At 43.1% G+C, this 27,967-nt stretch overlaps 1 protein-coding gene across 2 annotated transcripts in view; it reads right to left on the bottom strand.

Moving 5' to 3' along the window:
- Nucleotides 1-17: 17 nt before the first annotated feature.
- ARFGEF2 (ARF guanine nucleotide exchange factor 2) overlaps nucleotides 18-27,967 on the bottom strand; it is a 106,956-nt gene continuing 79,006 nt past the window's right edge. For both annotated transcript variants that reach the window (XM_086702429.1, XM_086702428.1), the window contains exons 27-39: nucleotides 27,220-27,392; nucleotides 25,325-25,485; nucleotides 23,442-23,572; nucleotides 23,171-23,300; nucleotides 20,222-20,357; nucleotides 18,075-18,213; nucleotides 17,912-17,966; nucleotides 16,333-16,447; nucleotides 13,921-14,051; nucleotides 9,274-9,442; nucleotides 8,242-8,380; nucleotides 4,285-4,402; nucleotides 18-3,719 (exon numbers count right to left, since the gene is read on the bottom strand). In XM_086702429.1, the coding sequence (XP_086558555.1) occupies nucleotides 3,543-3,719; nucleotides 4,285-4,402; nucleotides 8,242-8,380; nucleotides 9,274-9,442; nucleotides 13,921-14,051; nucleotides 16,333-16,447; nucleotides 17,912-17,966; nucleotides 18,075-18,213; nucleotides 20,222-20,357; nucleotides 23,171-23,300; nucleotides 23,442-23,572; nucleotides 25,325-25,485; nucleotides 27,220-27,392 (1,774 nt within the window). In that variant the 3' untranslated portion in view covers nucleotides 18-3,542. The remainder of the gene's footprint in view (nucleotides 3,720-4,284; nucleotides 4,403-8,241; nucleotides 8,381-9,273; nucleotides 9,443-13,920; nucleotides 14,052-16,332; nucleotides 16,448-17,911; nucleotides 17,967-18,074; nucleotides 18,214-20,221; nucleotides 20,358-23,170; nucleotides 23,301-23,441; nucleotides 23,573-25,324; nucleotides 25,486-27,219; nucleotides 27,393-27,967) is intronic.

The raw sequence follows: 27,967 nt of genomic DNA, 5'->3' as shown, positions 1-27,967 counted from the left end.
TATATTAAAAACAGCTCTATTTTTTAAAACTTTATTGATTTATCACCTGATTAAAGCATGGGATTTTAACAGTATTATACATAATATTTTTACATAGAAAACTTTACATAGCATTTCATATTATATAATTCGGCTTATTCTTTCAAAAATGTATACATCCATTGGGCAAGGAATGCTTTTCATTAAATTACCAATATTAAATGCACTTAATCATCATGTATAGATTAAACAAAAGTAGCTATTAACTAACTTTTTAGGCATTTTAAGGAGGTAAAACACATTTTTGCACATAAAGAAACATTTGATGCAAATATGAAGATAAAATTTTTTAAAAATTAGAACACTGAGAAAAACTACACCTTTAATGAGTGTCTTTGAGAGCAAGGATTTCCAGATATAATCATTCTTTTAAATATTCAGCTTTGGTTTCTTTGTTTCTCAAACTACAAAGCTGCTGATAGCAAAACTCCAGGATTTCACAGGAGTTCAAGCTATTTCTACTTTAACAGAAATGGTAAAACAGAACTCAGAAAACGTGGTACTAAGGATCTAGCTTCTGTCTCAGCCAATATCCGTTTGCATCGTAACAGCAGACATCTGAATGGGGTGCTCATACTTGGATCTGTCAGCAGGTTCCTTCAAGAACTGTGACAGCTACGAAATGTATAGCCATAATGACAAAAGAACAACAAAAAGGTTTAGGTTGGTTTTTTTGTTTTTTTTTGTTTTTTTTTGCATGTTGTACAAAAGTCATCTGTCAGAGGAAAAGGTTGTGTTTCCAGATATTATCATACAATTTCCATAATGTAGTTCTTTGGTTGTACGTGACGAGTAACAGGGAAAAGGTGTATTTGACTCTCAAGATGCAGATTAGGAATCAAATTTCCCATCCACCGTTTGTTGTTACGATGCCAGAGCTGGTGATTGCCCTAAAGGACAATGAAGAGAAAACAAAATTGCTCACAGTAGCAGTATTATAACAAACAAAACTTCTCTAGAGACCCAGCACATATAATCAATACTTAAAGCATTCTGAGAAAGAAATAAGGCCTTGGAAATGCTCCATCTTCTCTAACTTTGTGAACGGTGTCCTGGCCCGGTGCTGCAGAGTTATACGCACTCTTTTCACTAGTGTTTGAGTGGCACAAGCCACGTTTACCATGAGATAGAACAGACTGATTCACAAAATAGAATTTAGGCTGAATGGCTTATTAGTAGAGGTAAGGAATTCCTCTGTATGTCACGGGCCCCCTACGAGAAAAGCTACCCCAAATGGTTTTACATCCCTGTTTTCAAAAGGTCCGTGCTGGTACAATTCAAATGCCTCATTCAGAGAATCCAATCTTTTAAAAGACAAAGTTTAAAAGAACTCCAAGGCTGAGTGTTTCAGTGTGTAACAAAATGCGCTCAAACATTTCCTGCTCTGCAAAAGGAGGCAAAAATGACTGGTGATGCAGTCAGAGATGATGAAGAAAATGTCACACGGGAACCCCAGAAGGAAAGGAAAAGTCTCCAGTCGGGAACGCGGCGATATGGTACAGAAAACAGAAGTACGAAGGGACACGCGCGTTCCTGTGTGTACTTTTAGTACAAAGGCGGATGATGGCACGGACTTGTTGAGGCTGTGACGGGCTACAGTACCAGGGATGGGTCTAGAACACAGGTTCCGTGCTGTGGCGTAAAGATGTCATGGATTTCAGGACAGGTAAGTCAAAGGTGCTAATATTTTCCATTCACAGTAAGATACTCTCCCACGGTCCCTTCCTCCTAAATTATACAGCTCCTCTTCTCTAATGTATGTGAATAACATAAAAACCTAAACCTGCTCTTTTTTTCTTTGGTAGAGAAATTAAAATACTTTGGGGGAAAGAAAAAAAAAAAAGTACTGCTGGCCCAAACCAGACATTTCTCAAGGCTGTTACAAACAAAAAACGCTGAAGAAACCAGTCTCTTAGTAAACAAAAGCACCAGAAATCCTTCTCTATAAAGAAAACATAGCTGATTTTAGATAGTTTCCCAACTTGCTAACTTCTAAGGCACCAGAGTTGACATCAATACAACCCAATTTACAGGACGAGAGGGCATAGGTAGAAGTCTGAATGTTTTAATGACTCTGTGTAACACTTTTTCTAATGCTGAGTGCGGCTTGTGGTGAGCACTGGATGAGGGGGCAGAGTGAAGCGTGTGTCCTCTTTCTCGCTGACTCAGAATAAATTCAGCTTCCAAACAGACTGCTTGCAGGCGTCAGGCCCTGCCTGTGTACTGCAAACCTTTACAGAAGCTGCCGCGTCAGGACTCCGTTCTAACGGCGGTGAGGGGTACTGCGACTTCACCAACACAGGGAGGACCCCCAGAGTCCACCCTTCCCAAAGAACGCAGCCCCTGAGCTCAAGTTGACGGAAGCACTTGGGCACGGGCCATCTCCTGCCGCGGTCACAGTTCAGCTGTGCTGGCCCCACAACAGCACAGGCCTACTCCAGGTCAACGACTCAAGGTTCACAGACGACCCCTGTCACGCACAGCCACCGTCCCTCTCGAGGGCCCTTTAACGGGGACTGTGCACAGCAGGGACGCTAACAATTGGTACACGCGCTGTTCTGAGGTAAAAATAAAAGGTTTACTCAAATATAAATTAACTCTGTTAAATTACTACTTCATTTTTGTTACTACTTCATAGATTAGGTTTCAATGTGTGAGATGGACAATGCATTCTGGAAATTTTAATACCCATCCACAAATACTTATTTCAAAGGAAGGCTAATCATCTTCATTACATTTTTTACTTTTTCCTACAGACGTTTTCTCCCCAAGTTACTCAAAAAGGGAGAGCCAGGAGGCACTACCTGTTTTTGTTTTTTAACCTTGCAAGCTCTTACTCATAACTTAATTACTAAACTCTGCTGTCAATGAAATTTTCAATAATATCTTTTCATAAAGTAATTTAAAAATCACTCAGACGTTAACAAAACAGAAAAAAAAAAAGCAACAACCCTTTTCCCCACTAACTTTCTCCAAACTAATTTAACTACAGCTGACTCACAACTGACAAAAACACTCAAAATTCTCCAACACGCTCAAACAACAAAAAATCCAGCATATTTTAGGTGGCACTTAGCCGTTACAACAAGAAATTTTATTAACATACTCTCTAATAATCACAAACCTATACAGCTATGTTCAGTGTTTTCAAGGAGAGCAACTTCCTCGGACAAAACACGGACAGCCAATCGTGGGACTCTGCTAGGAAATGACCACATGTGCAGTGACAGGTTTGACAGTTTAATCAGTAAAATGGAATGACGGAGAGGAAACAGACTCCCCACCTACTGTGTTAACTGGGTATGCAACACTTTAATGAAACGGCACAACGTCTTAGTCAGGGACCGATGGGGCCAGCGCAGTGGCCGGCTTCCTCCAGGCTGTTCTGAGCTCCCAGAGGCCGACTCCTCGTTTCTAAGATCTGACCCTTCACGAGATGTGCCAGGCAGAGGTGGCATGGTGAGCGTTCTGCAGAGCTGCAGCAGTGGCCCGCCGGGCCGGGGCTACCACACTGGTGACAGTGTCCCCGGTAGCTGTGACGGCTCTTCTGGAATCCAGATCTTATACACAACGCCTATCCGCAGAAAGAACTTGCGCAGGACTGCTCGGAGCTCAGGGATGAGGTCAAACTGCATAATTTCACACAAGTAGGGGTAGTACATAGAAGCGTGTGCTTTAAACTTGAGGTGGGAGAGAAGGAGAGAGAGAATTAGACAGGGAGCTATTTTTTCTGGCACTACTTTGCCAAGAGTATTCATCTCACCCTGGAACTTCTTGCAAGATTCTGGTGGTTTTTCTTGCTATTAAAAAGTTGATGTGAGAAATTTGCAAATTAGAATGTCTCTTAATTACGTTTAACTCCAAACACAAATTCTTTGGGGGACAGCTTTGCTGCCGAAGTCAACTTTCATTTTAGCAAAGCAGATTCCCAGCTCTGAACCACTGCTTCACAATCGCCACCCTCTCTTCCAACACAGCCGCACTGATAATCACTGCCGCTGTTTAACAGCCGCATGGACGGTCTCAACATCAGCCTTTCTCAACTGGGCTTCTTGGAGAGAAAGAGCCCCAATGGGCCACAGCATCACTGTCTGTCATGAATTAACTTTTCTCCAATGCATCTAGAATGGTGCTAGTTATGCAACCATCCTTAGAAGAATTGAGAAAAACAGTCTTGAAATTCCGAGTAAAATGCCAACCCAAACCTATGTCCTAGTGGAGACATTAGAGTTTCCTGGTTTATACCTTGTCATCGTTTATTTTGAGGGTTTTTGTTAGAAGTAACAACAGAAGACTTGTCCAGGCCTCCCGATGGCTTTCCGAATTCACGGTGATGAAATAGGCAAGGGCCTCACTGCACACGCTAGAAGAGTCGGAAACAGGGAGGCACATCAAACCCAAGATTAACCTCGGGGCGCCTGGGTGGCTCAGTCGGTTAAGCATCCGGCTTAAGCCCAGGTCATGATCTCACGGTTGGTGGGTTTGAGCCCCATGTGGGGCTCTGTGCAGCTCAGAGCCTGGAGCCTGCTTCAGATTCTATGTCTCCCTCTCTCTCCTCCCCTCCTCTACTCACACTCTCTTTCTCCCTCAAAAATAAATAAACATTTAAAAAAATTTTTTAAAAACCCACAAGATTAACCTCTCACATTTTACTAGAGAATTTTTTTTTTTTTTAATTTTAGAGACAGCATGTGAGTGGGAAAGAGGGGCAGAGGGAGGGAGAGAGGAAGCGGGGGTGGGGGGAGGGAGAGGGGGAGGGGGAGAGGGGGAGAGAGAGAGAGAGAGAGAGAGAGAGAGAGAGAGAGAGAGAAAATGAATGAATGAATGAATATCTTAAGCAGATTCCATGCTCAGCACAGAGCCTGATGCCAGGCTCCATCCAATGACCCTGGGATCATGACCTGAGCAGAAATCAAGAGTCAGACGCCCAACCGACTGAGCCACCCAGGTGCCCCATATAGTGGAAAACTCTTCATTCTGGCAATGAGTATTTATTTGCTGGGCACTTGCTCTGGCTTCTGGCTATGCCCTCTTGGGCAAAGCTATAAAACAGGGATAAATAACTGTACCCAACTCAAGGGACTGTGGTAAAGATTAAATGAGACTGGTGTGTTGAATGTTAGCATAGCTCAGGGCCTGCTCAGAGAAGAGGGCCCAATCAGCATTTGTGCACAATGAACATAGAGCCTATCATCCACAGCTGGCTACACACTGACTTTCTCTTCTCCTGTCACATATAATTGCTTTTTTTTTTTTTTTAATGTTTGTTTATTTTTGAGAGAGAGGGAGCACAAGCAGGGGAGGGGCAAAGAGAGAGGGAGACACAGAATCTGAAGCAGGCTTCAGGCTCTGAGCGGTCAGCATAGAGCCCAACACCGGGCTTGAACCCATGAACCATGAGATCATGACTTGAGCTAAAGTTGGACGCTTAACTGAGCCACCCAGGCACCCCACTACTTTTTTTTTTTTTAAAGTAATCTCTACCCCCAACATGTGGCTTGAACTTGCAACCACGAGATCAAAGGTAGCATGCTCTACCAACTGAGCCAGCTAGGTGCCCCACAAATGCTACTTTTATTTAACTTTTTGGTTATTATTTCTTTCAGTTTATTTTTGAGGGGGCGGGGCAGAGAGAGAATCCCAAGCAGGCTCTGCACTGTCAGTGCAGAACCCAACATGGAGCTCAATCCCATGAACTGTGAGATCATGACCTGAGCTAAAATCAAGAGCCAGAGGCTTAACCAACTGATCCAGTCAGGTGCGCTACAAGTGCTACTTTCAAAACACATGTTATGCTGGGGTGCCTGGCTGGCTCAGCTGGTGGAGCATGTGACTCAAACTTGTGAGTTCAAGCCCCACACTAGAGGTAGAGCCTACTTAAAAAAAAATGTTGGGGCGCCTGGGTGGCTCAGTCGGTTAAGCGTCCGACTTCAGCCAGGTCACGATCTCGCGGTCCGTGAGTTCGAGCCCCGCGTCAGGCTCTGGGCTGATGGCTCAGAGCCTGGAGCCTGTTTCCGATTCTGTGTCTCCCTCTCTCTCTGCCCCTCCCCCGTTCATGCTCTGTCTCTCTCTGTCCCAAAAATAAATAAACGTTGAAAAAAAAATTTAAAAAAAAAAAAAAAAGTTATGCTAGAAATTACAAATTTATCTCCTTTACAGAAACTTTATGAGACTATGTAGATAATTATCCTTTGAGCTTGATTTAAGTTAATATGAACTATTGGTGTCTCTATAATTAATTATGATGAACGAAAAGTGCAAAAAAATTATAAAGGAGAAAAAAATACCCGTAATTCCATCATCCTAAGGGACATATATCAAAATATTGTCCTATTTCCTTCTAGTCTTTTTGTCTGTGATATTTAAAAGACATTGCTGAAAAATCAGATCTATATGGTTTTACATCCTGTTTTGTGGTGAAACTTGTATCATGAGCACATTCCCACATTCTGGAAAATTATTTTGTAAAACTTCATTTTCAATGCCTGCATAATATTCTACCACAGGATAGACTATAATTTAGTTATCCATTCTACAGCTGAGCTGTTTTAAATTTCTTCTCTTATTTTCGTATTTTTAATTTTTAAAAAGTAATCTATGCCTAACATGGGGACTCATGAGAGTGAACTCATGAGAGATTACTTTAAAATCTTAAAAGAAAAAAAAAAAGTCTCATGCTTTACCAACTGAGCCAGCCAGGCACCTGATATTTCTTCTCTTTATAAGTAAGTCTGCAGTGAAGAGTTCTTTGTGGGAATCCTGGTTCCTATTTCTAACAAAATTTCTTTTTTTAAAAAAATTGTTTTGTAAGTAATCTCCATGCCCAAAGTGGGGCTCAAACTCACAACCCTGAGATCATGAGTCGCACGCTCTATAGACTGAGCCAGTCAGGCACCCCTCTAAGACATTTTAGATTCCATGACAGTGGAATTACTGTGCCAAAGAAAGGCACTGAACATTTTCACGTTCCTGATTTTAATGCCACCTGCTTTCTAGAAAAATCCCCTCACTGTACACTCCTCCTAGCAGTGCAGGAGAATACACATCCTATCGTGGTTGCCAGCACCACAAGCTAATGATCTGAAATCATAAAGGAGGGAAAAGGGGGAGCAGACATGGTGTCTTGCTCACAAGATGCTGGGTGGCGAACGTCTACTTTTCTAATTTTTTTAATGTTTTACTTATTTTTGAGACAGAGACAGAACATGAGCAGGGGATGGGCAGAGAGAGAGAGGGACACAGAATCCGAAGCAGGCTCCAGGCCCTGAGCCGTCAGCACAGAGCCTGATGCGGGGCTTGAAGTCACGAACCGTGAGATCATGACCTGAGCCGAAGCCAGACACTTAACCAACTGAGCTGCCCAGGCGCCCCTCAAACGTCTACTTTTCTGTCTGGGACTCTCAATGCCACCCCCCATCTCCTCAAGGCTGCGTTTCTGCATAATCTAAGTCAGGACACCCTGGTATCCACAGGATTCCAACACGTGCTTCTTGGGAAGAAGGAAGGGTGGGAGGTTTAAGTGGACATTGCCCTAAAGAGGACTTAGTCAGGACTTCACTCCGGACCTGCTGACTCGGAGTACTTTGTACTGCCCATGTTTTTGTGCCTTAAGAAATTTATGAATGAGGGACGCCTGGTAGCTTAGTCGGTTGAGCGTCTGACTCTTGATTTCAGCTCAGGTAATGATCCCAGGGTTGTGGGATTGAGCCCCACGCTGAATGGGGAGCCTGCTTAAGATTCTCACTCTCTCTCTCTCTCTCTCTCTCTCTCGCCCCCTCTCAACCTATAAATGAAAGAAATGAGGCCCCACCCTCCTCAGGGCATTAAGAAAAGTGAAGTAGAAGTGTCAGCAAAGGGGCACCTGGGTGGCTCAGTCGGTTGAGCATCCGACTTCAGCTCAGGTCATGATCTTAAGGTTCATGAGTTCAAGCTCTACAACAGGCTCGCTGCTGTCAGCACAGAGCCCCCTTCAGATCCTCCGTCCTCCCCTCTCTGCCCCTTCCCTGCCTGCGCTCTCTCAAATAAAACGTTAAAAAAAAAAAAAAAAAAAGCATCAGCAAATAGAAAACACAAAAAAAGAAAAGCAGTTTGTGAGGGTGTCAGCATGTATATGTTTTTTCTTATTCTTTTCAATTCAGAGTATTATTGTGATGCAGTTTGTGTTTTACAGATAAGACATTTAATCAGGAACCAATCTCTTACGTTAAAAGTCGCTGCTGGATTTCATCCCAGGAATCCCTGCGGTTCTCGTCAACATACATCCGAAACAGGATCCTCAAACAACAGGCCAGGCTGCTGGTTTCTTGCTTTAGAAGATTGGGTTTAGATTTGCCTTTAAAACCTAGAGATTAGACAGTCAGATAAACAGTGCACACTTCTAGGATAAGACTGAGAAGTCATGCGGGAACCTAATCTAGTTACCTTAGGGAAAGAACACCGAAACATCTCACCTTCTTTTTAACTGAAGTCTAGCTGACATATAACATTACTCTTAAACACATTTTCTTAAACAAAGCAGTACCAGTCAGCCACAGAGATACGTAAACAACTCTCACAAGCAAAGCCTTATTACAGGCAAAGGCATAAAATACCTAGATCTGTTAAAGTCATAAAGGAAAACAGTATTATAAAACTGTGGATTAAAATAAGCATTTGGGAAGAAAATGAATGGTTACCCAGTAACAGTAACAATACAAAAATTATATAAAGTCTCACTTTTGTGCAAAGTTCACGAAATGAGACTCTCACTGGCACCATGCATGCATACCTATCTACATATAAATATATCTATATAAATCTGTGTATGTATCTATATGTATCTCTATATCACCTCCAGAGTTTATGTATTTATTTTTGGAGGCGGGAAGGAGAACTCCTAAAAGCCTCAGAAAATGTCTGAATGCTTTTCTGTTTCTCCTAGACCACCACAATTTTTGATACAAAAATATTTAACTACATAATTTTACCTTGATTTGCTAGATCAGTTCCGGTCTCTATGAATTCACTTTTCCGCCAGATACTTAGTGAAAATCTCCCGCGTGCCAGGCAGTATTCCTGGAATTCCTGGTACCAGGATGGAATGTACCCAGCATTCCTTCTTTTTCCCTCAAGCATGAAAATTATCTGCCAAGTTATTCCAGCTAAGTGTACAAGTATCAGGAGTTTCCCAAGGGCTTCCATGTTTTAGGGTGGTGACCGGTGTGGCCACCTGTCCCATCTGCTGTGTGGCCTTACCTGCTCGCCACAGGACAGTCCGTTGCTCGTAATTGGAGTTGAAGGCCTTTGAGAACGAATGGGACTCCTGCAAGCAGTCCAGCAGCTTGAAGAGGTGCTGGGAAGACATGCACTTATACATGCCCTGGTCCTCTGTCTCTATGTGGATATCTGCATCCAGCGTGTCTTGCTAGAGAGGGGAGGGTGGGAGAGCTAAGTGAGGGTGGTTTTGGACACCATGGCATCACATCGAGGCAGTCATTACTCGCCACAAGTCATACACACACTTCATTCCTCACCACCCTGAATGTCTCATGTCTCCCCTTTACACTCTGTTCACCGGCAGGGGCAGGGGGGAGAATTACGCCGAGCTCTTGCGTGACGTCAGGCTTTGCTGGCCCGAGTGTCCGTTCTGTCGGTAATGCCTTCATTGCATGAACACAAGTACTTCTCCAGTTATTTCACAATAGGACTGCCCGGTCCTCTACTTATCAAAGAAACAATTTTTTAAAGACTTTATTTTTAAGTAATATCTATACCCAACGTGGGGATCAAACTCACAAGCCCGAGATCAAGAGTCGCACGCCCCTCGGACAGAACCAGCCAGGAGCTCCTCCTCTTTTATTTATTTTTATTTTATTTTTAATGTTTATTTATTTTTGAGAGAGACAGAAATAGAATGCGAGTGGGTTAGGGGCAGAGAGAGAGGGAGACACAGAAGCAGGCTCCAGGCTCTGAGCTGTCAGCACAGAGCCTGACGTGGGGCTTGAACTCACAAGCTGTGAGATCGTGACCTAAACCGAAGCTGGACGCTCAACTGACTGAGCCACCCAGGTGCCCCTATTTTATTTGTATTTTATAATGAGATTGGAACATGAGAACGTCAAACGTACTGTATGTCATAGAAGGTGTGAGTCTCAAACCATACTTATTGAAAGACCGAAACTGGGGGGCCTGGCTGGCTCAATCAGTTGAGCATCCAACCCTTGGTTTTGACCCAGATCTTGATCTAATGGTTCAGGGGTTCGAGCCCCATGTTGGGCTGTCCACTGATGGTACAGAGCCTGCTTGGGATTCTCTCCGCCCCTCCCCCCCCGCCCCACTCATGTGCTTTCTCTCAAAATAAAATAAACTTAACAGCAACAACAAAGAAACTGCTAAGTGAAGCCTGAGTGGCATCTTTAGCTTCAACTGTGTTTACAAATGTGAAGGGAAAAAAACATAAAAATAGGTACAAAATGCTAGACATTTTTATCAAACATGTTGCCTAAAATGTGAGACATAATTAGGGATTTTATATTTGTTGAGCATTCTAAGAATAGAATGGATCTATCCTTCTTATAAGCCGGAGGTTAATGAAAAATGGAGTTGGCCATGTTTCCTAAATTGATCTATGAATTCAATGCAATCCTTATCAAAATCCCAGATTACTACCTTTTATTTATTTTTTTAATTTTTTTTTTTCAACGTTTTTATTTATTTTTGGGACAGAGAGAGAGCATGAACGGGGGAGGGGCAGAGAGAGAGGGAGACACAGAATCAGAAACAGGCTCCAGGCTCTGAGCCATCAGCCCAGAGCCTGACGCGGGGCTCGAACTCACGGACCTCAAGATCGTGACCTGGCTGAAGTCGGACGCCCAACCGACTGTGCCACCCAGGCGCCCCATATTTTTTTTTTTTTAATTTTTTTTAACGTTTGTTTATTTCTGAGACAGAGAGAGACAGAGCATGAGTGGGGGAGGGGCAGAGAGAGAGGGAGACACAGAATCCGAAGCAGGCTCCAGGCTCTGAGCTGTCAGCACAGAGCCCGACGCAGGGCTCGAACTCACAAACCGTGAGATCATGACCTGAGCTGGAGTCGGTTGCTCAACCGACTGAGCCACCCAGGCGCCCCAGATTACTACCTTTTAGAAATTGACAAGCTGATGCTAAATTCATGTGGAAACACAACTGATACAGAATAGCCAAAATAATGTTGAAAAAAGAAATGCAAAGTTAGAAGACTCACACTTTGATTTCATTCAAGACAGTGTGGTGGTATTGGTATAAAGACGGACATACAGGTCAGTGGAACAGAACTGAGAACCCAGAAATAAATCCTTATATTTAGGATTAAGTGATTTCCAACATGCATGCCAGAACAATTCACTGGGGAGAAAACAGTCTTTACAATAAATGGTGCTGGGACAACTGGGGATGTCCACGTGTTAAAAAAAATGATCTCCTATTTCCCATTATACACAAAAATGAACTAAAAAATGGATCAAACACCTACATGTAAAAGCTAAAATTATAAAACTCTTAAAAGAAACCGTGGGCCTAATCTTTGTGACCTTGAATCAGGCCATGCTTTCTCAGATGTAACACTAAAAGTACAAGGACTCAAGTAAAAATAGTAATTCAGAGCTTCATTAAAATTAAGTTTTGGTGCTTCAAAGGCCACCATCAAGAAACTGAAAAGACAATGCAAAGAATGGGAGAAAATAGTTGTATCTGATAAGTGGCTAGTATCCAGAATATATAAAAACTCATATAATTCAATGGCCGAAAGATAAATACTCCAATTTAAAAGTGGGTACGTGATTTGAAAAGACATCTCCCCAAAAATACCAATGAGCCAATCAACACAGAAGATAGCTGTTCAAGGTCATTAGTCACTAAGGGAATGGGAATCCAAATCACAATGAGATACCACTTCACACTCACTGGGATGGCTGTGATAATTACAAAAAAAAAAGAAAAAGAAAGAAAAAAGAACAATAACAACCATTGATGAGGATGTGGAAAATTAGAGCCTTCATCAATTGCTGATGGTAGGGTAAAATAGTCCAACTGTTTTATTTATTTATTTATTTTTTAATTTTTTTTTCAACGTTTATTTATTTTTGGGACAGAGAGAGACAGAGCATGAACGGGGGAGGGGCAGAGAGAGAGGGAGACACAGAATCGGAAACAGGCTCCAGGCTCCGAGCCATCAGCCCAGAGCCTGACGCGGGGCTCGAACTCACGGACCGCGAGATCGTGACCTGGCTGAAGTCGGACGCTTAACCGACTGCGCCACCCAGGCGCCCCATAGTCCAGCTGTTTTAGAAAACGGTCTGGCGCTTCCTCAGAAAGGTAGGCATAGAGTTATGGTGTCACCTGGAAATTCCACTCCTAGGTACAAGCTCAAGAGAATTAAAAACATGTCCACATAAAAACTCGTATACAAATGTTCACAGCACTGTTATTCACAATAACCAGGCAATGGAAACAATCCAAATGTCCATCGACTGATGAAAGGATAAATAAAATGTGGAACAGCTGTACAATGGAATATTATAGACATATACATACACATATATATGCGTGTACACACACATCTGTATATATATAATAACGTGGATGTCACATGCTACAACACGAATGAACTCGGGAAACGTTATGCTAAGTGAAGGAAGCTGGACACAAAAGCTCATGTATTATAGGATTCTATTAATATGAAATATGCAGATTAGGTAAACCCATAGAGCCAGATGGTAGATTAGTGGCTATCAAGGGCTGGGACGAAGAGAGAAGGGGGACTGACTGCTAATGGTTAGGGCATTCCCTTTTGCGGTGACAAAAATATTCTGGAATTAGATAGGGGTGATGTTTGTACAACTTTGTGAATATTCCAAAACACCGAACTGTACATTTAAAAAATAAAAACCAGGGGTGCCAGGGTGGCTCGGTCGGGAAAGAGTCTGACTCTTGACTTTGGCTCAGGTCATGATCTCATGCTTTGTGAGTTTGAGCCCCACATCGGGCTCTGCACTGACAGCATGGAGCCTGCTTGGGATTCTCTCTCTCCCTGTCTGTGTCCCTGTGCCACTTGCTCTCTCTCTCTCTCTCTCTCTCTCTAACAAACAAAAAGGAGGATAGCCTTTGGGCTGGATCTAGCCCACAGATATATTCTGTTCATTGGTAATTATATTACTTAATAAACAGGAGATTTCCTATATGAAAAAAATCTCAATCTGGCTCCTGTTGAAAAGCTGGGAGCCTGTCATGACTTGACCCATCTGTTAGCAACACACTGCTGGGTTGGGAGGCGGCTGCGGCTCTGGCGGGGCTGGAGGTGGCTGGTCTCTCTGCCCCTGGTCCCACCAAGGCTGAGTAGGCATTCACAGGATGTTAGTCCCAGAACCACGTAAGTTTACAACCTATGGTGTAATGTTATGGTTCAACTTTTGGACACCCAACCTCCGTCGCCAAGAACAACAGGTTGTACATACAAGACAAAAAAGTAAACTTTCTAAAGGAAAAAGTGGTATCTTCACCCATATATTTTTCTCTCTCGGTTACTTATGGTTAAACCATACAACAATTATGTGAAACAGGCCTGTGATTAACAACACTCTTTTTCGAAGCACCGGGGAGGGTGGGATCTAAGCAGTGGCATGCTGGTAGACTGGCTCTCTGGGAAATTAAAAAAAAAAAGAAAAAGAAAGTTCTGATTTTTAGGGTTTGCTGATTTCTGTGGTATAAATATTCTCATCGTGGCCAATTTCAAGCTACCAATATGCCGTGACTGATCACAGGGCTGGGGAGAGATGAGCACGATCTACGAGCTGGCTCCAGCACACCACTGCATCTGAGCAACCTCTCCAGGGGCAAGTTCGTCCTCCTCGAGGCTCATCCTATTACCTGGGCAGCAACCATGTGTTCTGCATCTTCTTTTTTGCTTGTTGCAGGGTAGAAGACGATGTTGTCAATGGTCTGTATCAATTCCAGCTGGACCACACACTTGATGAGGAGGCTGGCAAACAGTTTCTGATCTATATTAGATGATAAAGATTAACCCTAATAATGATTCAGCCAGTGTTGAGTAAATATTAACCGAGCTCCTTCTACATGCCAGGCATAGTCCTTGATGCTGTGGCATAACAGTGAATAAGCTGGACAAAAATCCCTGCTTCCATGGCAGAGACAGAAAATAAACAAGATATTTAAGTCTAAGGCACATGTCTACCTATGTCAAATGACGATGACAAAGGTAGGGATGGGGACAAGGTAGGGATGTCATCAGGATGGGGCTTCAAGTTTAAATAAGCTGGTCAGGAAAGCTCTCTCCGAGAATGTGATACTTGAGCAAAGACCTGAAGGGGAGGAGTCAGCTACGCAGGGCCCACGTCTTCCGACAAGCTTCTCTGCCACCTGCAGCTACTGACTAGACTCTAGCTAACATCTCCTCCCTCCATCTTTGTCTTCTCACTCCCTGGGCTCAGTGGTGGTCCATGTCAGGCACTTCGGAGGTGTGGGTTGATTTGACTATAATAAAAGTAGAGATTCCTCATTCAACTTATTGTTATAGAATCAGGAAGTTGAAAACATTACATAAAGCATTTAGTGATGCCAAATGAGGTTAGGTCATTCTCAAGTTTTGGAAAGTGACTAAAATTGTCTTTCTGTATGTCTGTCTATCAATTTTCTATGTAGAATCAGTTTAATTAAAGAGGAATATGGTGGAGTTGCAAAACATGTACATTTGACTCATGCCAATTCAGTAACATCAGCCTGGACCAAAAATTAAAAAGAAGAGAAACAATGCAAGTGCTGTGAGCCTGTACCTGCTGCCCACAGGGCAGGCTGAGATGGGAGACTGGAGGCACGTTCCCAGGATGAAGGACAGGGGTCTCAAGGCCCAGGCACCTCTCAGAGTATAAACATCCTGCTGCACCAAGAGCGGTTCTAGTTAAAACGTGCCTCCTCCACACAAGCCAATCCTTTATCTGGAGCCAATGAGGCAGCACTGTTCATTCTCTCACTGGCTACTACAGAGAGACTGGCACGAGCTGCAGATATGGAGGAACATGGTAGCTTTTCAATGGATCCCAAGGGTGCTTCTGTTTTATGCCTTCAAAAAATAGCGGTGAGCACGCGTGGCTTTGCCTAATGCACTGGTTGAGAAGTTAACAGCGGTGTGAACACCTACAGCCTGGCATGTGGAGAAGAGGGTGGGGCTGCTATGAAGGAAAACAATATGGCCACAGCTTGAAAACAACCAGACCAGGAAACAGGACGGTTCCAGTTTCTCAGTCAGCCAGAAGTGCACTAGGTCCCAAGGATCCAAATGTCAACAGTACCTCCTCAAACGGTAGAGTACCAATTATGTGAGATCACGTATTTGAAACACACAGTGCTGTGCCTGGTGCATAGCAACTGTCAGACCTGTTTTTTAAAATGACAGGCAGTAAAATAGATCACAAGAACACTGTGGGACAAACTGATAAAAGTCATCTGAAACTCATATCCAGAAAAGGGATCTCTAACACATAAAAAGCTTCTCCAAACCAATAAAGACTAACAGCCAATATAAAATGAAGATTTGAACAGATCATGAAAAGATCTTAGACACATGAAAAACTGCTCATTTCACTCATAATTAGGAAACTGCAAATTAAAAATACTCCAAAGGTATGAAATATCACCTGTGTGTTCCCGAAGATCACGTAAACAGAAACAACATTAATGGGGTAAGAATCTAATCATCCGTCAAAATGGCAAGTGCACTTCACCCAGCAATCCCATTTTTAGGAATTTATTACACAGATAAACTCACAAATGACACACACATTAAGTGATTCAATGTTGTACTGTTCGTCACAAAGATTAGGAATAATATAAATGTCCATTAGTAGGAAACCCAATTAAGCAAACAATAGTACATCCACATCCTTGGATAACATAAATAGTATAAAAGAATGTGAAAGCTTTTAAGGTACTGATTTTGAATGATCTTAAAGATATACTAACTGAAAAAACAATGTATAGTATTCTGTAATTTGTATAAAAAGGACAGGAGAATTCATGTGTATGTGTGTACACGGACATATGTGTTTACGGATATGCATTTCTTATATATGGATAAAATGTCTTTGGAAACGTACAGAAGCTGGTGACACTGGCTGCCACAGGAAGGGACTGGCAGACTGAGGCACAGGGTGGAAGGAAGGCTTATCGTGTTTATCCTCTTGTACTTTGCAAATATTTAAATTGCATAAGTGTGTTACCTATTTAAAATAAATAAATGAAAACAACTAGAAAAAGTAGCCTTACTTGCATATGGTCTACCTTTCCAGCTGTCATCGGTCGGGTTAGAGAGTTGACTCTGGCCTCTCTCAGAGGCATTTCTATCTATGCTGCTCAGAGACTGGCGGTCCAGATCTACATCCTAAAAGTAAGCCAGAGAGAAATACAATGTTCACTTTATCCACAATTGAGTACCTGGGCAGAGATATGCCCGGCTTAACACTGGGGCTGGCCCAACTTGACGGTAAGTGCCTTGCTTAGACTGAAGTAAAATGACATTCCATGCTGGACTGCACAGGAGACATTATAAATTTCACTTATTTCTCCCTCCCACTAAAATTTCACGTTTTCTTGGGGTGCCGGGGTGGCTCAGTCGGTTAAGCGTCTGACTTTGCCTCAGGTCACGATCTCACGGTTCGTGAGTCTGCGCCCCGCATCGGGCTCTGTACTGACAGCTCAGAGCCTGGAACCTGCTTTGGATTCTGTGTCTCCTCCTCTCCTCCCCTCCCCTGCTCACGTTCTGTCTCTTTCTCAAAAATAAACAAACATTAAAAAAATATTTTTTTTTTAAATCTCGTATTTTCTTATTCTGACTTCGAAGGTATTTCTCTACATATTATGATTTAACAATACATATGACCAATTAATGAGGACAAGCTCAAAAATACACTAGTGCCAAGAGCTAGCTTTTTAAAAAGTTGACAGAAGACAAACAAAAAATGTTTAAATAGGGTGCTTCATTTTTTAAGTTGCTATATCCTAAATGCCACCCCTTTTTTAAAGTAGGCTCCAGGCCCAATGTGGGGCTCGAACTCATGACTCTGATATTAAGTGTCACATGCTCCACTGAGTCAGCCAGATGCCCTCCAAATGACTTTTAAAATCTAATGGCTTTACAGTTATTTGGGAATAGACGTTAATAATACAAACCCCGTATAAAGCAAAATTTGTAAAGCGAGACTTGAATTATAACTTCTTGATGTGGCCTCACACAAAAAATAACAATCACTATTTCACTGGTGGTGGAAGAAAGCACTCTTTATTTAGGAGAGGAATAAATGAGGATAATTACACCAAAGTATTACTTCTAACAGGCAAACACCAGACCTGAGAGTCCAACAAGGGAGAATTCACTAAATATAATGATGTATAGCCACTGAAAAGGCTGCTCTCAAACAATATTTAAAAACATGGAAGACTGCTTACACGTTGTTAGGTAAAACATTCTGTGCCAAGCGCGCCCGAATTTCAAACACGCGTGGGTTATACGTGTGCCGTCGCACAAAGTAAAAACTAGAAATGTGAACTGTGGCTTTTATTGGGTGAGGTGACTTATCTTCTGTACTTTCTAAAAAAACGTGTTAATGAACATAGTTTTTAATTCTTTTTTTTTTTTTTTTAAAGTAATCTCCATGCCCCAAGTGAGGCTCCAACTTACGACCCCAAGATCAAGAGTTGCACGCTCCACTGACTGAGCCAGCCAGGCACTCCTAAAGCTTATAGCCTTTTTTGCTCACTTCCCATCAGAAAAGCACAAACTCCTTGGGCTACTTAATTTTTTTACCTAATACGAGATCAGAGAAAAGATGACAACAAAAAACCCTACCAAGTGTTTCTCTGATGGATCTTCCTCCATCCCTACAGGTCTCCATGTCAGCAAACTGAAGGGAATGCAAGAGAAGGAAAATGATCAGTGTGAAAGGCAATGTGGAGCCTTAAGACATCTACTGAGCTCAGCAAGAATCAGCAACAATCACATCTGCACTCACACGTGTGGAATGGTTGTCTTGAAGATATCCAGCATACAACTGCACGTTTCATCCCAGACGTCGGGACTGAATTTCTCCCCATTGGATATCACTAAGTTTTCTAAGCAATTTGTACCTGAGCGAGCCAACTGCTCATTATCTGCAAAATAAAGCAACATCTATCATCAAACTTCCACTGCTGGTTTGATTCCCACCAGGGCACTGATGCTTCATCTTGCGAGGTGGGGACATGACAGAGGGTTTGCAGGCTCTTACTTAACGAAGCAATGATACAGTGTTAAAACTTTTGTTGTTGGGGTGCCTGGGTGGCTCAGTCGGTTGAGCGTCCGACTTCAGCTCAGGTCATGATCTCGCGGTCTGTGGGTTTGAGCTCTGTGCTGACAGCGCAGAGCCTGGAGCCTGCTTCAGATTCTGTCTCCCTCTCTCTCTGCCCCTCCCCCGCTCATGCTCTTTCTGTCAAAAATAAATAAAAATTTAAAAAAAATTTTTTTAAATAAAAAAAATAACTTTTGTTGTTAAACAGGCTATCAAGAGTTAAAATTACTTATCACAGCTTTACTGCTGGGATGGAAAAAGATCAGTTTGTTAATTAACTGGCTTCTTATGTGATCAATGATAGAAGACGGAAATATTAGATCAGTGTCTCTCAAAATTTAGTCACTCAAACATTGCACTTCCAGTTTTTGCCATACTGGTATTGATTGTTTTTTCACTTATTTTAAAACTGAGTCACTTTTTGAAAAACTTTGCGAAATTAAGCTTTGTCCTAAGCCAAAACTATCTACGGAATCCAGGTCTAATGTGCTATGTAGGTATTCTTCCTAGGATGTACTAAAATCAACACATAAGTACTCAAACGAAAAATGTCCACTGATGAAGCTGTTGTTTATATTGACTCCCATAATATATTAAAAAAAAATGTTTATTTATTTTTGAGAGAGCAAGCAGGGGAGGGGCAGAGAGAGAGGGAGAGAGAGAGAATCCCAAGTAGGCTCACACTATCAGTGCAGAGCCCAACGAGGCCTTGAACTCAAGAACTCTGAGATAATGACCTGAGCCAAAATCAAGAGTCGGACACTTAATCAACTGAGCCATCCAGGTGCGCCTCCCACAGGACATTTTAAAAACATTACAGAAAATTTCAACTACGACAAAAGCAGAAACCATGGTATAATATAGAAAGGCACATCTTTTTTAAAAAAATTTTTTTAAATGTTTAATTTTTTTTAATGTTTTATTTTTGAGAGAGACAGACACAGATTGTGAGCGGGGTTGGGGCAGAGAGAGAGGAAAACACAGAATGTGAAGCAGGCTCCGGGCTCTGAGCTGCCAGCACACAGCCTGACATGGGGCTCGAACTTGCAAACTACAAGATCATGACCTGAGCCAAAGTTGGGATGCTTAACCCACTGAGCCACCCAGGCACCCCTAAAGGCACTTCTTTTTAAATATAATAATAACTACATCCATCTTTAAAAAATGCTTTAGGAGCACCTGGGTGGCTCAGTTGGTTAAGCATCTAACTTGGGTTCAGGTCATGATCTCACGGTTCATGAGTTCAAGCCCCGTGTCAGGCTCTGTGCTGACAGCTCAGAGCCTGGAGCCTGCTTTGGATTCTGTGTCTCTCTCTCTCTCTGCCCCTCCCCTGCTCGTGCTCTAGCTCTCTCAAAATAAATAAATAAATAAATATTAAAATAATTAAACAAACAAACAAATAAGGGGCACCTCGGTGGCTCAGGCAGCTAAGCATCTGACTTCAACTCGGGTCATGATCTCATGGTTCGTGAGTTCAAGCCCCGCATCGGGCTCTGTGCTGACAGCTCAGAGCTTGGAGCCTGCTTCGGATTCTGTGTCTCCCTCTCTCTCTTTGCCCTTCCTTCACTCACGGGCGCTCTCTCCCTCCCTCTCTTTCTCTCTCTCTCTCTCAAAAATAAACATTAAAAAAAATTTTTTTTAAAAATAATAAAAAATGCTTTATAACTGACTTGAGATTGTTTCTATGTTCTTATTAAATAAAAAAATACATATTTTCACTGATTATATATTGTACTCCTTGGCATTACATTCTTGCTTTCATATACTGAAATAACGAACCTCTCATTAAAAACTACGTCAAGAAGGATGACGCCTGGAGACGGAGAGAGTACCTTGTTTTACACACCACTGCAACTGTGCAAACACATCAGAAAGAAGAACTTCGTTCAGAGCTTCATAAAACTGGGTGAACACGTCACAAATAGCATAGAGTGCGTGATTGCACGTTGTCGTCATCCACTCGGATTTCTGAAAAACAACAAGGTAATGTTTAAAAGCTACTCTCCTTGTGGTGAGATGGGCCCACTCCTACCTCAGGGGAAAAACCGCTCTGCTGTGCAACCTGGAAGTACGTGTCTACAGTCAGTCTTTACAACGCTCACACCCACGGAGGCAGTCACGCTGCCCAAAGGAGTGGATCCTAAGGAAAGCAGTAAACATCTGTGGGTGAAGTCTTGTGAATAAAGATGTTTATGCCACACTGGCACTTACACACTGAAAACACATATGAACAAATGCCCAAGAAGGTGGCAACTAAATTAAGTTTATACATATGTCAGGACATTAATAGTCATTCAAAGGGATACTGACCAAAGGCTTTAATGATTTGGAAAACGTGAGTATGAGATTGTGCTAAGTTATACCTTACACCCAAAATGTACCGCTGGTAATTTCATGGCACTATTTTAAGTATTTAATGTATAGAGAGATTTAGAAAATCATCGAAAAGGGAAGGGTTGCTAATTGCAAAACAAGATTCCAGAAGTGGAAGCCATAAGGGAAAAAGACTGATGAATTTGGTTCCCTAAAAGCTAAAATTTTCTAAAATGAAAACAAAACGAGAATAACAAAGTGGGCAAAAGCATTTGCAATTTATGGAAGGATATGCTATATTACTTATACACTAAAAAGCTCCTAAATCAATAGGAGAAAGATAACTAACCCAATAGATCGGCTAAGGATGTGAAAAAGCAATTCATAAAAGAAAAAAACTGTGAATCAGCAATGTGAAAAAAAGTTTGCAACCTCACCAGCAATTATAAAACTTTGTCACTGTGATACTTATGGCCCATCAAATGAACAAAGATTAAAAAAAGTATGGGGGCACCTGGGTGGCTCAGTCAGTTGAACATTCAGCTCTTGATTTCAGCTTAGGTCATAATCTCACAGTTCGTGAGATTGGGCCCCGAGTTGGGCACTGTGCTGACAGCATGGAGCCTACTTGGGATTCCCTCTCTCCCTCTCTCTCTGCCCTTCCCCCCACATGAGCTCTCTCTCTCAAAAATAAACATTAAAAAAATTCATTAAGGTATGAAGAGTTGGAGGGGGTATGGAGAAACGGGAACTCTTGTGCACTGTTCAAATGTAAAAGGCTGTAAATTTATAAAGGTTGCGAATTTATTTGGAAGTAACTTGAAAGTACGTATCAAAAGCCTCAGTAATTTGTAAGCCCCAAACCTGACATACCACTTGTCCCAAGAGAAAAAAGAAAAAACAAGAACAAAGGTAGCAGCAAAGAATGTTCATTTCAGTGCTGCCTTCTTTCTAATGTTTATTTATTTACTTTCGAAAGAGAGAGAGAAAGAGAGCGGGTATGCGGGGAGGGGTGGAGAGAAAGGGAGAGAGGGAATCCCAAGTAGGCTCTGCACTATAGCTGACGTGGAGATCAATCCCACAAATGCATGAGACCAGGACCTGAGCCGTAATCAAGAGTCAGGTGCTTAACTGACTGAGCCACCCAGGTGCCCCAACAGTTTGCAGCTTTTAAAAACAGTATGGAAGAAGACTTAGGGTTGTGAAAAAACACTCTGGTATTAAACTGATAAAGCAATTTACGGTGTGTGGGCTGGGATCCCATTTTTGTAAAGAAGAAAACACACGAAGAATGTGAAGGTAGGTTAACGGTGGTTGCCTGTGGAAGCTCGAACAGTGGCTGTTCAAATGTTTTCTTTGTTTTTCTGTATTCTGATTTGTTTTACAAGGAAGAAAAATTTAAGTTATTTTAAAATAAGATTAGAAAGCTGAACTCTTATACTGTGACCTCAACCATACTTTAACCATGTAGAAGACAGAAATTTGCCAAAACATTAACTCTTATTTCTGAATGGTAAAATTGTGAGTCTTCTGCGTATTCTTTTCTTTTTTTTAAGCTTATTTATCTTGAGAGAGAGAGAAGAGAGAGTGTGAGTGGGGGAGGGGCAGAGAGAGAATCCCAAGCAGGCTCCACACTGTCAACAGAGAGCCTGATGTGGGCTCGATCTCATGAACCGTGAGATCATGACCCGAGCCGAAGTTGGATGCTTAACTAACTGAGGCACCCAGGCGCCCCTGAGTTTTCTATATATTCTCAATATTCCATACTAAACCTATGTTGCTTTTATACCAGGGGGAGGGAGAGAACGGTATTCCTAAAAGTGGTTAAGAAAGTGACTCTTTCCCTTCTAAAAGTCTTAGAATATCCTCTCCTCCTCCCTCTATCCCTGGGGGATAAATAACAATGACAACTAGAGGCATCAGATATCCTTTAAAAAAAAAAAAAAAAAGCCTAATAATTTGCCAACATCATCTCCAACTGTAACTTCATTAAAAACTTTTCTTTTTAAAGTTTTATTTTTAAGTAATCTCTATGCCAAATGTGGGGCTTGAACTCACAACTCCAAGATCAAGAATCCACATTCTTCTGACTGAACCAGCCAGGCACTCGTAAAAATGTTTTAAATGGGTTCTTTTAGGGACCAGAGACATCCCATTGTTTACTGACTGCTGAGAAGCTGATACGGACCAAAGAACAGACAGGAGCAGTGCCCTGTTGAACTGGCAGGTGTAATGCCCAAGGGCCAAGCAGGCCGGCCATGGTGACTTCTCTCCCCTTACCCTTCCTCAGATGGGGACAGTTTCTTAGCATTAGTTGCTTCTGGTATAAGAGTTCCAAGGATGGGGTTTTCATTTTGAAACACATCTTGTGGGGATGATGACACAATCCCGCAGCAGACAAAGGCAGAGACTCCCCCACCCCCACGCCACCTAGCCATATCTAGGGCACCGTGTTAGTCATCACCTACCTCTGACTGCTGCTCAGGGAGTTTCATATTGTCAAAAATCCTGAACACGATTCTGAACAGGTCCTGCCACCAGTGCTTCTCAAAGGTGTGGCCATAGCTCTTCATGATCTCGAACATGACCGTGAGTCCTCTGGAGGAACAAAGCCAGGCACAGAGAGGGAATGGGTGAGGGGGAAAAGAGCAGAGAAGATGGTGGGAGAGCATGGGTCAACTAAGCCGGTGACCGAGGCTCATTCCATGACAGAAGGGGCACCGTCCGGGACATGGTTACCTTGTCCGAACATCCAGCTTGCATCTATTAATGATGCAGGAGAGCTCGAACAGGATGGGGAACCAGCCTCGGACCCAGACCCGGTCGCCAGGGGCCACATTCATGTCGTCACTTGTGTATTCTTGTAGCACCTACAAGGAGGGTCATCTCTCAGATGCAGGCCAAGCAAGCAAAGGAAGAAAGTCAAAGAGAACTACATGAAGCTCCAGGCCCCACACATCTTCCCCTCCTAAAAACATCCACTCAGCAAGGGTGGGACCGGGAATCCGGAGGAGGCAGACACAAGCCTCTCCCAAGAGCACAAGGGCAGCTTCCACGTATGAACCTCTGGACCTCTGTGGATTTTAGAATAAGCTGAGTGGGCAGATCACGAGGGTCCTGCGGGTGGGAGGTGTTCCATTAAGAAAAGCACCAAAGGTCGGGGCACTTGGGTGGCTCAGACGATTAAGCGTCTACCTCATGGTTCATGAATTTGAGCCCCGTGTTGGGCTCTCCGCTGTCAGCACAGAGCCTGCCTCAGATCCTCTGTCCCCCACTTCTCTCTGCCCCTCCCCTGCTTGGGCGCACACTCTGTCTCTCTCTTTCTCAAAAATAAACATTAAAAAAAAAAAAAAAGCATTAAAGGTCAAAAGGTATTCAAGATGATTCCATACCTTTAGGTCTTTCTGGAATATAACTGTAATACGCACTCCTTAAAACAATACCACCAGCAGCTCTTTATTGAGGGCTTGCTTTGCATCAGGAACTGTGACAGTGCTTTATGTGGATTAACAATCCTCACGGTAACACCATGAGCCAGATACAAATAAATGTCCTACTTTACAGATGAGTTAACTGAGGCACCGGGATTATAAGTAAGCTGCCCAAGGTCATGCAGCTAGAAGCTGGCAGTCTTTCCCAGTCTGGGTGGGAAGCCCTACTCCCTGCCCCACCTCTGGGATTTTGAGCCTTTTGCTCTGGAACCACTCTTGAAGCAGTGCTGTCTGCTGTAATGGGACTTCTTTATCAGCTCAGCTTATCCAACATTAGGCAATTTCTCTCTCTGTTTCAGTGAACTCTCCAGTACAATGGGGACATAATTCCCAATCTCATAGGTCTGATGTGGAGACTAAATAAGTCAATACGCAGAAAAGATCTGAAGAAGAGATCTGTATGAGCCATCATAGTTTAGATGTGCTTATTCTACTTAATGTCACTGTTTGAGATGGTCGTTTAAACCAAGCAGGCTTCTTTGGAAAGGTGAGACATAACAGAATAAACTCGGACATTTCTGGGAGAAAACAAAAGATGATTTTTAAAGTGTGATTTCTCAGTCATGTCAAAATGGTAAAATGTCGTGTTTTTTGGGGGGGGGGGAGTAAAATGTCTTTCCTTAAGAGGTAGGTTTGTTCTTTCTCTTGCTTTATTTTTTGAGAGAGCGAGCACATGTGCAAGAGAGGGGAAGGTGAAAGGGAGAGGGAGAGAGAGAACCTCAAGCAAGCCCCATACCTGACTCAGGCCTTGCTCCCAACACTGGGAGATCACAACCTGAACCAAAATCAAGACTCGGACGCTCAACCGACTGAGCCACTCAGGGGCCCCAGGTTTGTTCTCTTACAAATAGAAAGGTCTAGCTTCTTCAGCTTTGCCAAAATTCAAAGCTAAATACTATTATTTTCCACAAAAACAATTAGTAGAATACTACATAAAAGTTCGGTAGGGATAAAACAAGTCACCTCATACACACAAAACAGCAACAGCGGCATTCTGAACTGAACGCCTAGCTGAGGGCAAACACGCACTTCTGAAAGCGCAGCTGGAAAGTTCTTTGCCAGGAGTAAGGGTTTTTTGCCCCGTGATTCCTTTTCCCTCAGTGCCCAAGGGGGAGGAGAGGAAAAATGTACCCGAGGCCTCTCAGAGACATATTTCCCACAGAAACGGATGAGCCGGATGGCCTCCATGCTGGTGTCCGGGAAGGCGGCATTGCAGGCAAACTCTGATAAGCACTTGACAGCATCCTGAAAGGAGTCGATGGCTGCAGGGAAATGGTGCTGGAAAATAGTTGCTGTGGAAACAAAGCCACATTGTTTATAAGACCAGGACTTAGAAATGGGGATCAAACACCCCCTCCCACCCCAAGAAAGTTACTTTTGTGAAAATCTAGGAAAAACATGTCACCATCTCCGGAAGACAACTTTTTATTAAGTTATTCAGGATGAATCCACTGAGCACCACTTGGGCTAAACTGGTTCCTGAGCTCAAGCAACGATGCAAAGGTCCAAATATTCATTCATTCGACAAACGTTTAGAGTGCCAGCTATGTGCAAAGCATGGTTGTGGGCCCTGGGGACAGAGGTGACCAATCGAATTCCCTGCCCTCACAATGCTCTTGCTCCAATGGGCAAGACAGACAAGAATCACCTGTGTCAGTACGTTTATAAAATATCATCTCAGGTTGGGTGAGTGCTGGGTGAGGGGACAGAAGGCAGGAGAGGCTGCTTAGGCTGGGGGTCAGAGAAGGACTCTCTGAAGAAGTCCTACCTGACAAGTGTCCCCAAAGAAGTGAGAGAGGACAAGCCATAAAAAAACCAAGCTTCATCAGGATGCCAAGGTGTCCATTTCAATTTAAGCTACTTTAGGATGGAGTTTAAGGAATGATGCAGGATAAACACTGATGTGTGTGTGAAATGGCCCCCTAGCTGCCTTCGCTGACAGAAGGTGAGCACTGAGCTAGGCCCTGGTTGGGTGATCCCGAGTGCGTCCTTTACTGCCCTGGCCGTTTCTGTCCCAAGACCACTCCTTACCTGGCTGTGAAGACAAAGGGAGATAAAGAAAGTCAATGAGCTAAAGGTGAAAAGTAATATAGAAATCTAAGGTTTCTGAAAACCTACAAATATCACCTAAGACAAAAATATGAATAGCAAGAAGCTTACAGAGAGTTAAAAGACCTCAAAAAAGATCAAAGATGATCTGCTTTATACTTTTTATGAAGACCGGGGCGCCTGGGCAGCTCAGTCAGTTGAGTGTCCGACTTCAGCTCAGGTCATGATCTTGCAGTCTGTGAGGTCGAGCCCCACGTCGGGCTCGGTGCTGACAGCTCAGAGCCTGGAGCCTGCTTCGGATCCTGTGTCTCCCTCTCTCTCTCTGCCCCTCCCCCACTCTGTCTCTCTCAAAAATGAATAAACGTTACACAAAAAACCCGATCAATATATAACCTTGTTTTATGTGTGTTTCAGGATTTAACAAATAGTGTTGGTTCACAACACAGAACTTTTCGCCAATTGCACTTTAACTCAAGCTTGAACAAAGCTTATCGAGAACGTGTATTCTCTCCAGGGACACTGGACAGCACTCCGGCACTATACTTCAGGGCCATCCTAAATGGTGAACTCACCAACAAAAAAATAAAAAATGAAAACAATACGTGGTAGTAGGTATACCACAGAAAGGACATTTATTTATTTACAGCGGGAGAGCTGAAACAAAAAGGCAGAGCATCGCCTCGCTTCACCTCAGCTGGGAACACGTGCCTTGGGCGACTCAAGTATCTCCCTGCTGGATGCACGCATGTGTCCGCAAAAGTGCTGGCAGCACTAGTTCTGTGGTTGCGAACCATGAGACTCGACCGTATCTCCCTCACGGGGTTCTTGCACACATGCCTCAAGTGCTCAGAATGCCACCTGCCACGTTATTATATGACCGCAGATCTCAAACAAGGAAGCCCCTTTGGGGAGTGAAAGAGACAGGAAATAAGTGGTCACCCTTTGAGACTGGCAGGTGGGACAGTAGAGCCACTTACTGACAATGTGGCCCGTGGTCTGGAAGGCCAGCTCCACAATGTTCCCGTCGTGATCCGAGGCTGCCTGGTGGAACACGGCAAAGATGTTCTTCCAGCCTGAGCGGATGTTGGCCGCCTGGGAGTTCACCATCTGGGCAATACAGCGGATCACCATGTCCCGGATGGTCGGAGACCTGAGGAAAGAACGGGGCAGCCATGTCAGCTGTACTTTGCATGGTGGGACGAAAGTGACACGGCATCACCTTAGAAGCAGCATGTTAAAAAAAAAAAAAAACCCACATTTTTAAAAGCACATAGTAATCCACACTCATTAAAAATAAATTAAATTAGAAACAACAAAAAGAAAAAACATTAAGATGATCACTGTGGCAGACAGTTAGCTGCTTTCCCAGCAGCCACCTCTCCCTCACCTCCTTGACAACAGGACTCTAATTTTATCCAGGAAGCAACATGCCTGACCTCAGGGAACCAACCATAAACGGGACAAGAAAACATGACAATCTTGTCTCATCTGTCAGGTCCTCAACTGCCCAGACTTCTTTGGAGCCTGGGGAGCTATATGACTTGTTCTAATTACATATAAGAGACAGTCATGGGAATGGCATGGGGAGGGGTTTCTACTATGGCTTTGGTTTTATAGGGAAAACAATTCCTTGTCTTACAAGGAATACACATGGTAGGTTCTGCCCCCTTTTCTGGTATCCCCATTGTGAACATAGCATGATGCCTGGAGATAGAGCCTCCGTTC

Source organism: Puma concolor, chromosome A3 (genome assembly GCF_028749965.1).
Source record: "Puma concolor isolate L17-30 chromosome A3, mPumCon1.1.hap2, whole genome shotgun sequence".
Lineage (NCBI taxonomy): Eukaryota > Metazoa > Chordata > Mammalia > Carnivora > Felidae > Puma > Puma concolor.
The sequence above is the reverse complement of the archived record's forward strand: the minus strand, read 5'-3'. Positions and strand labels throughout refer to the sequence as shown.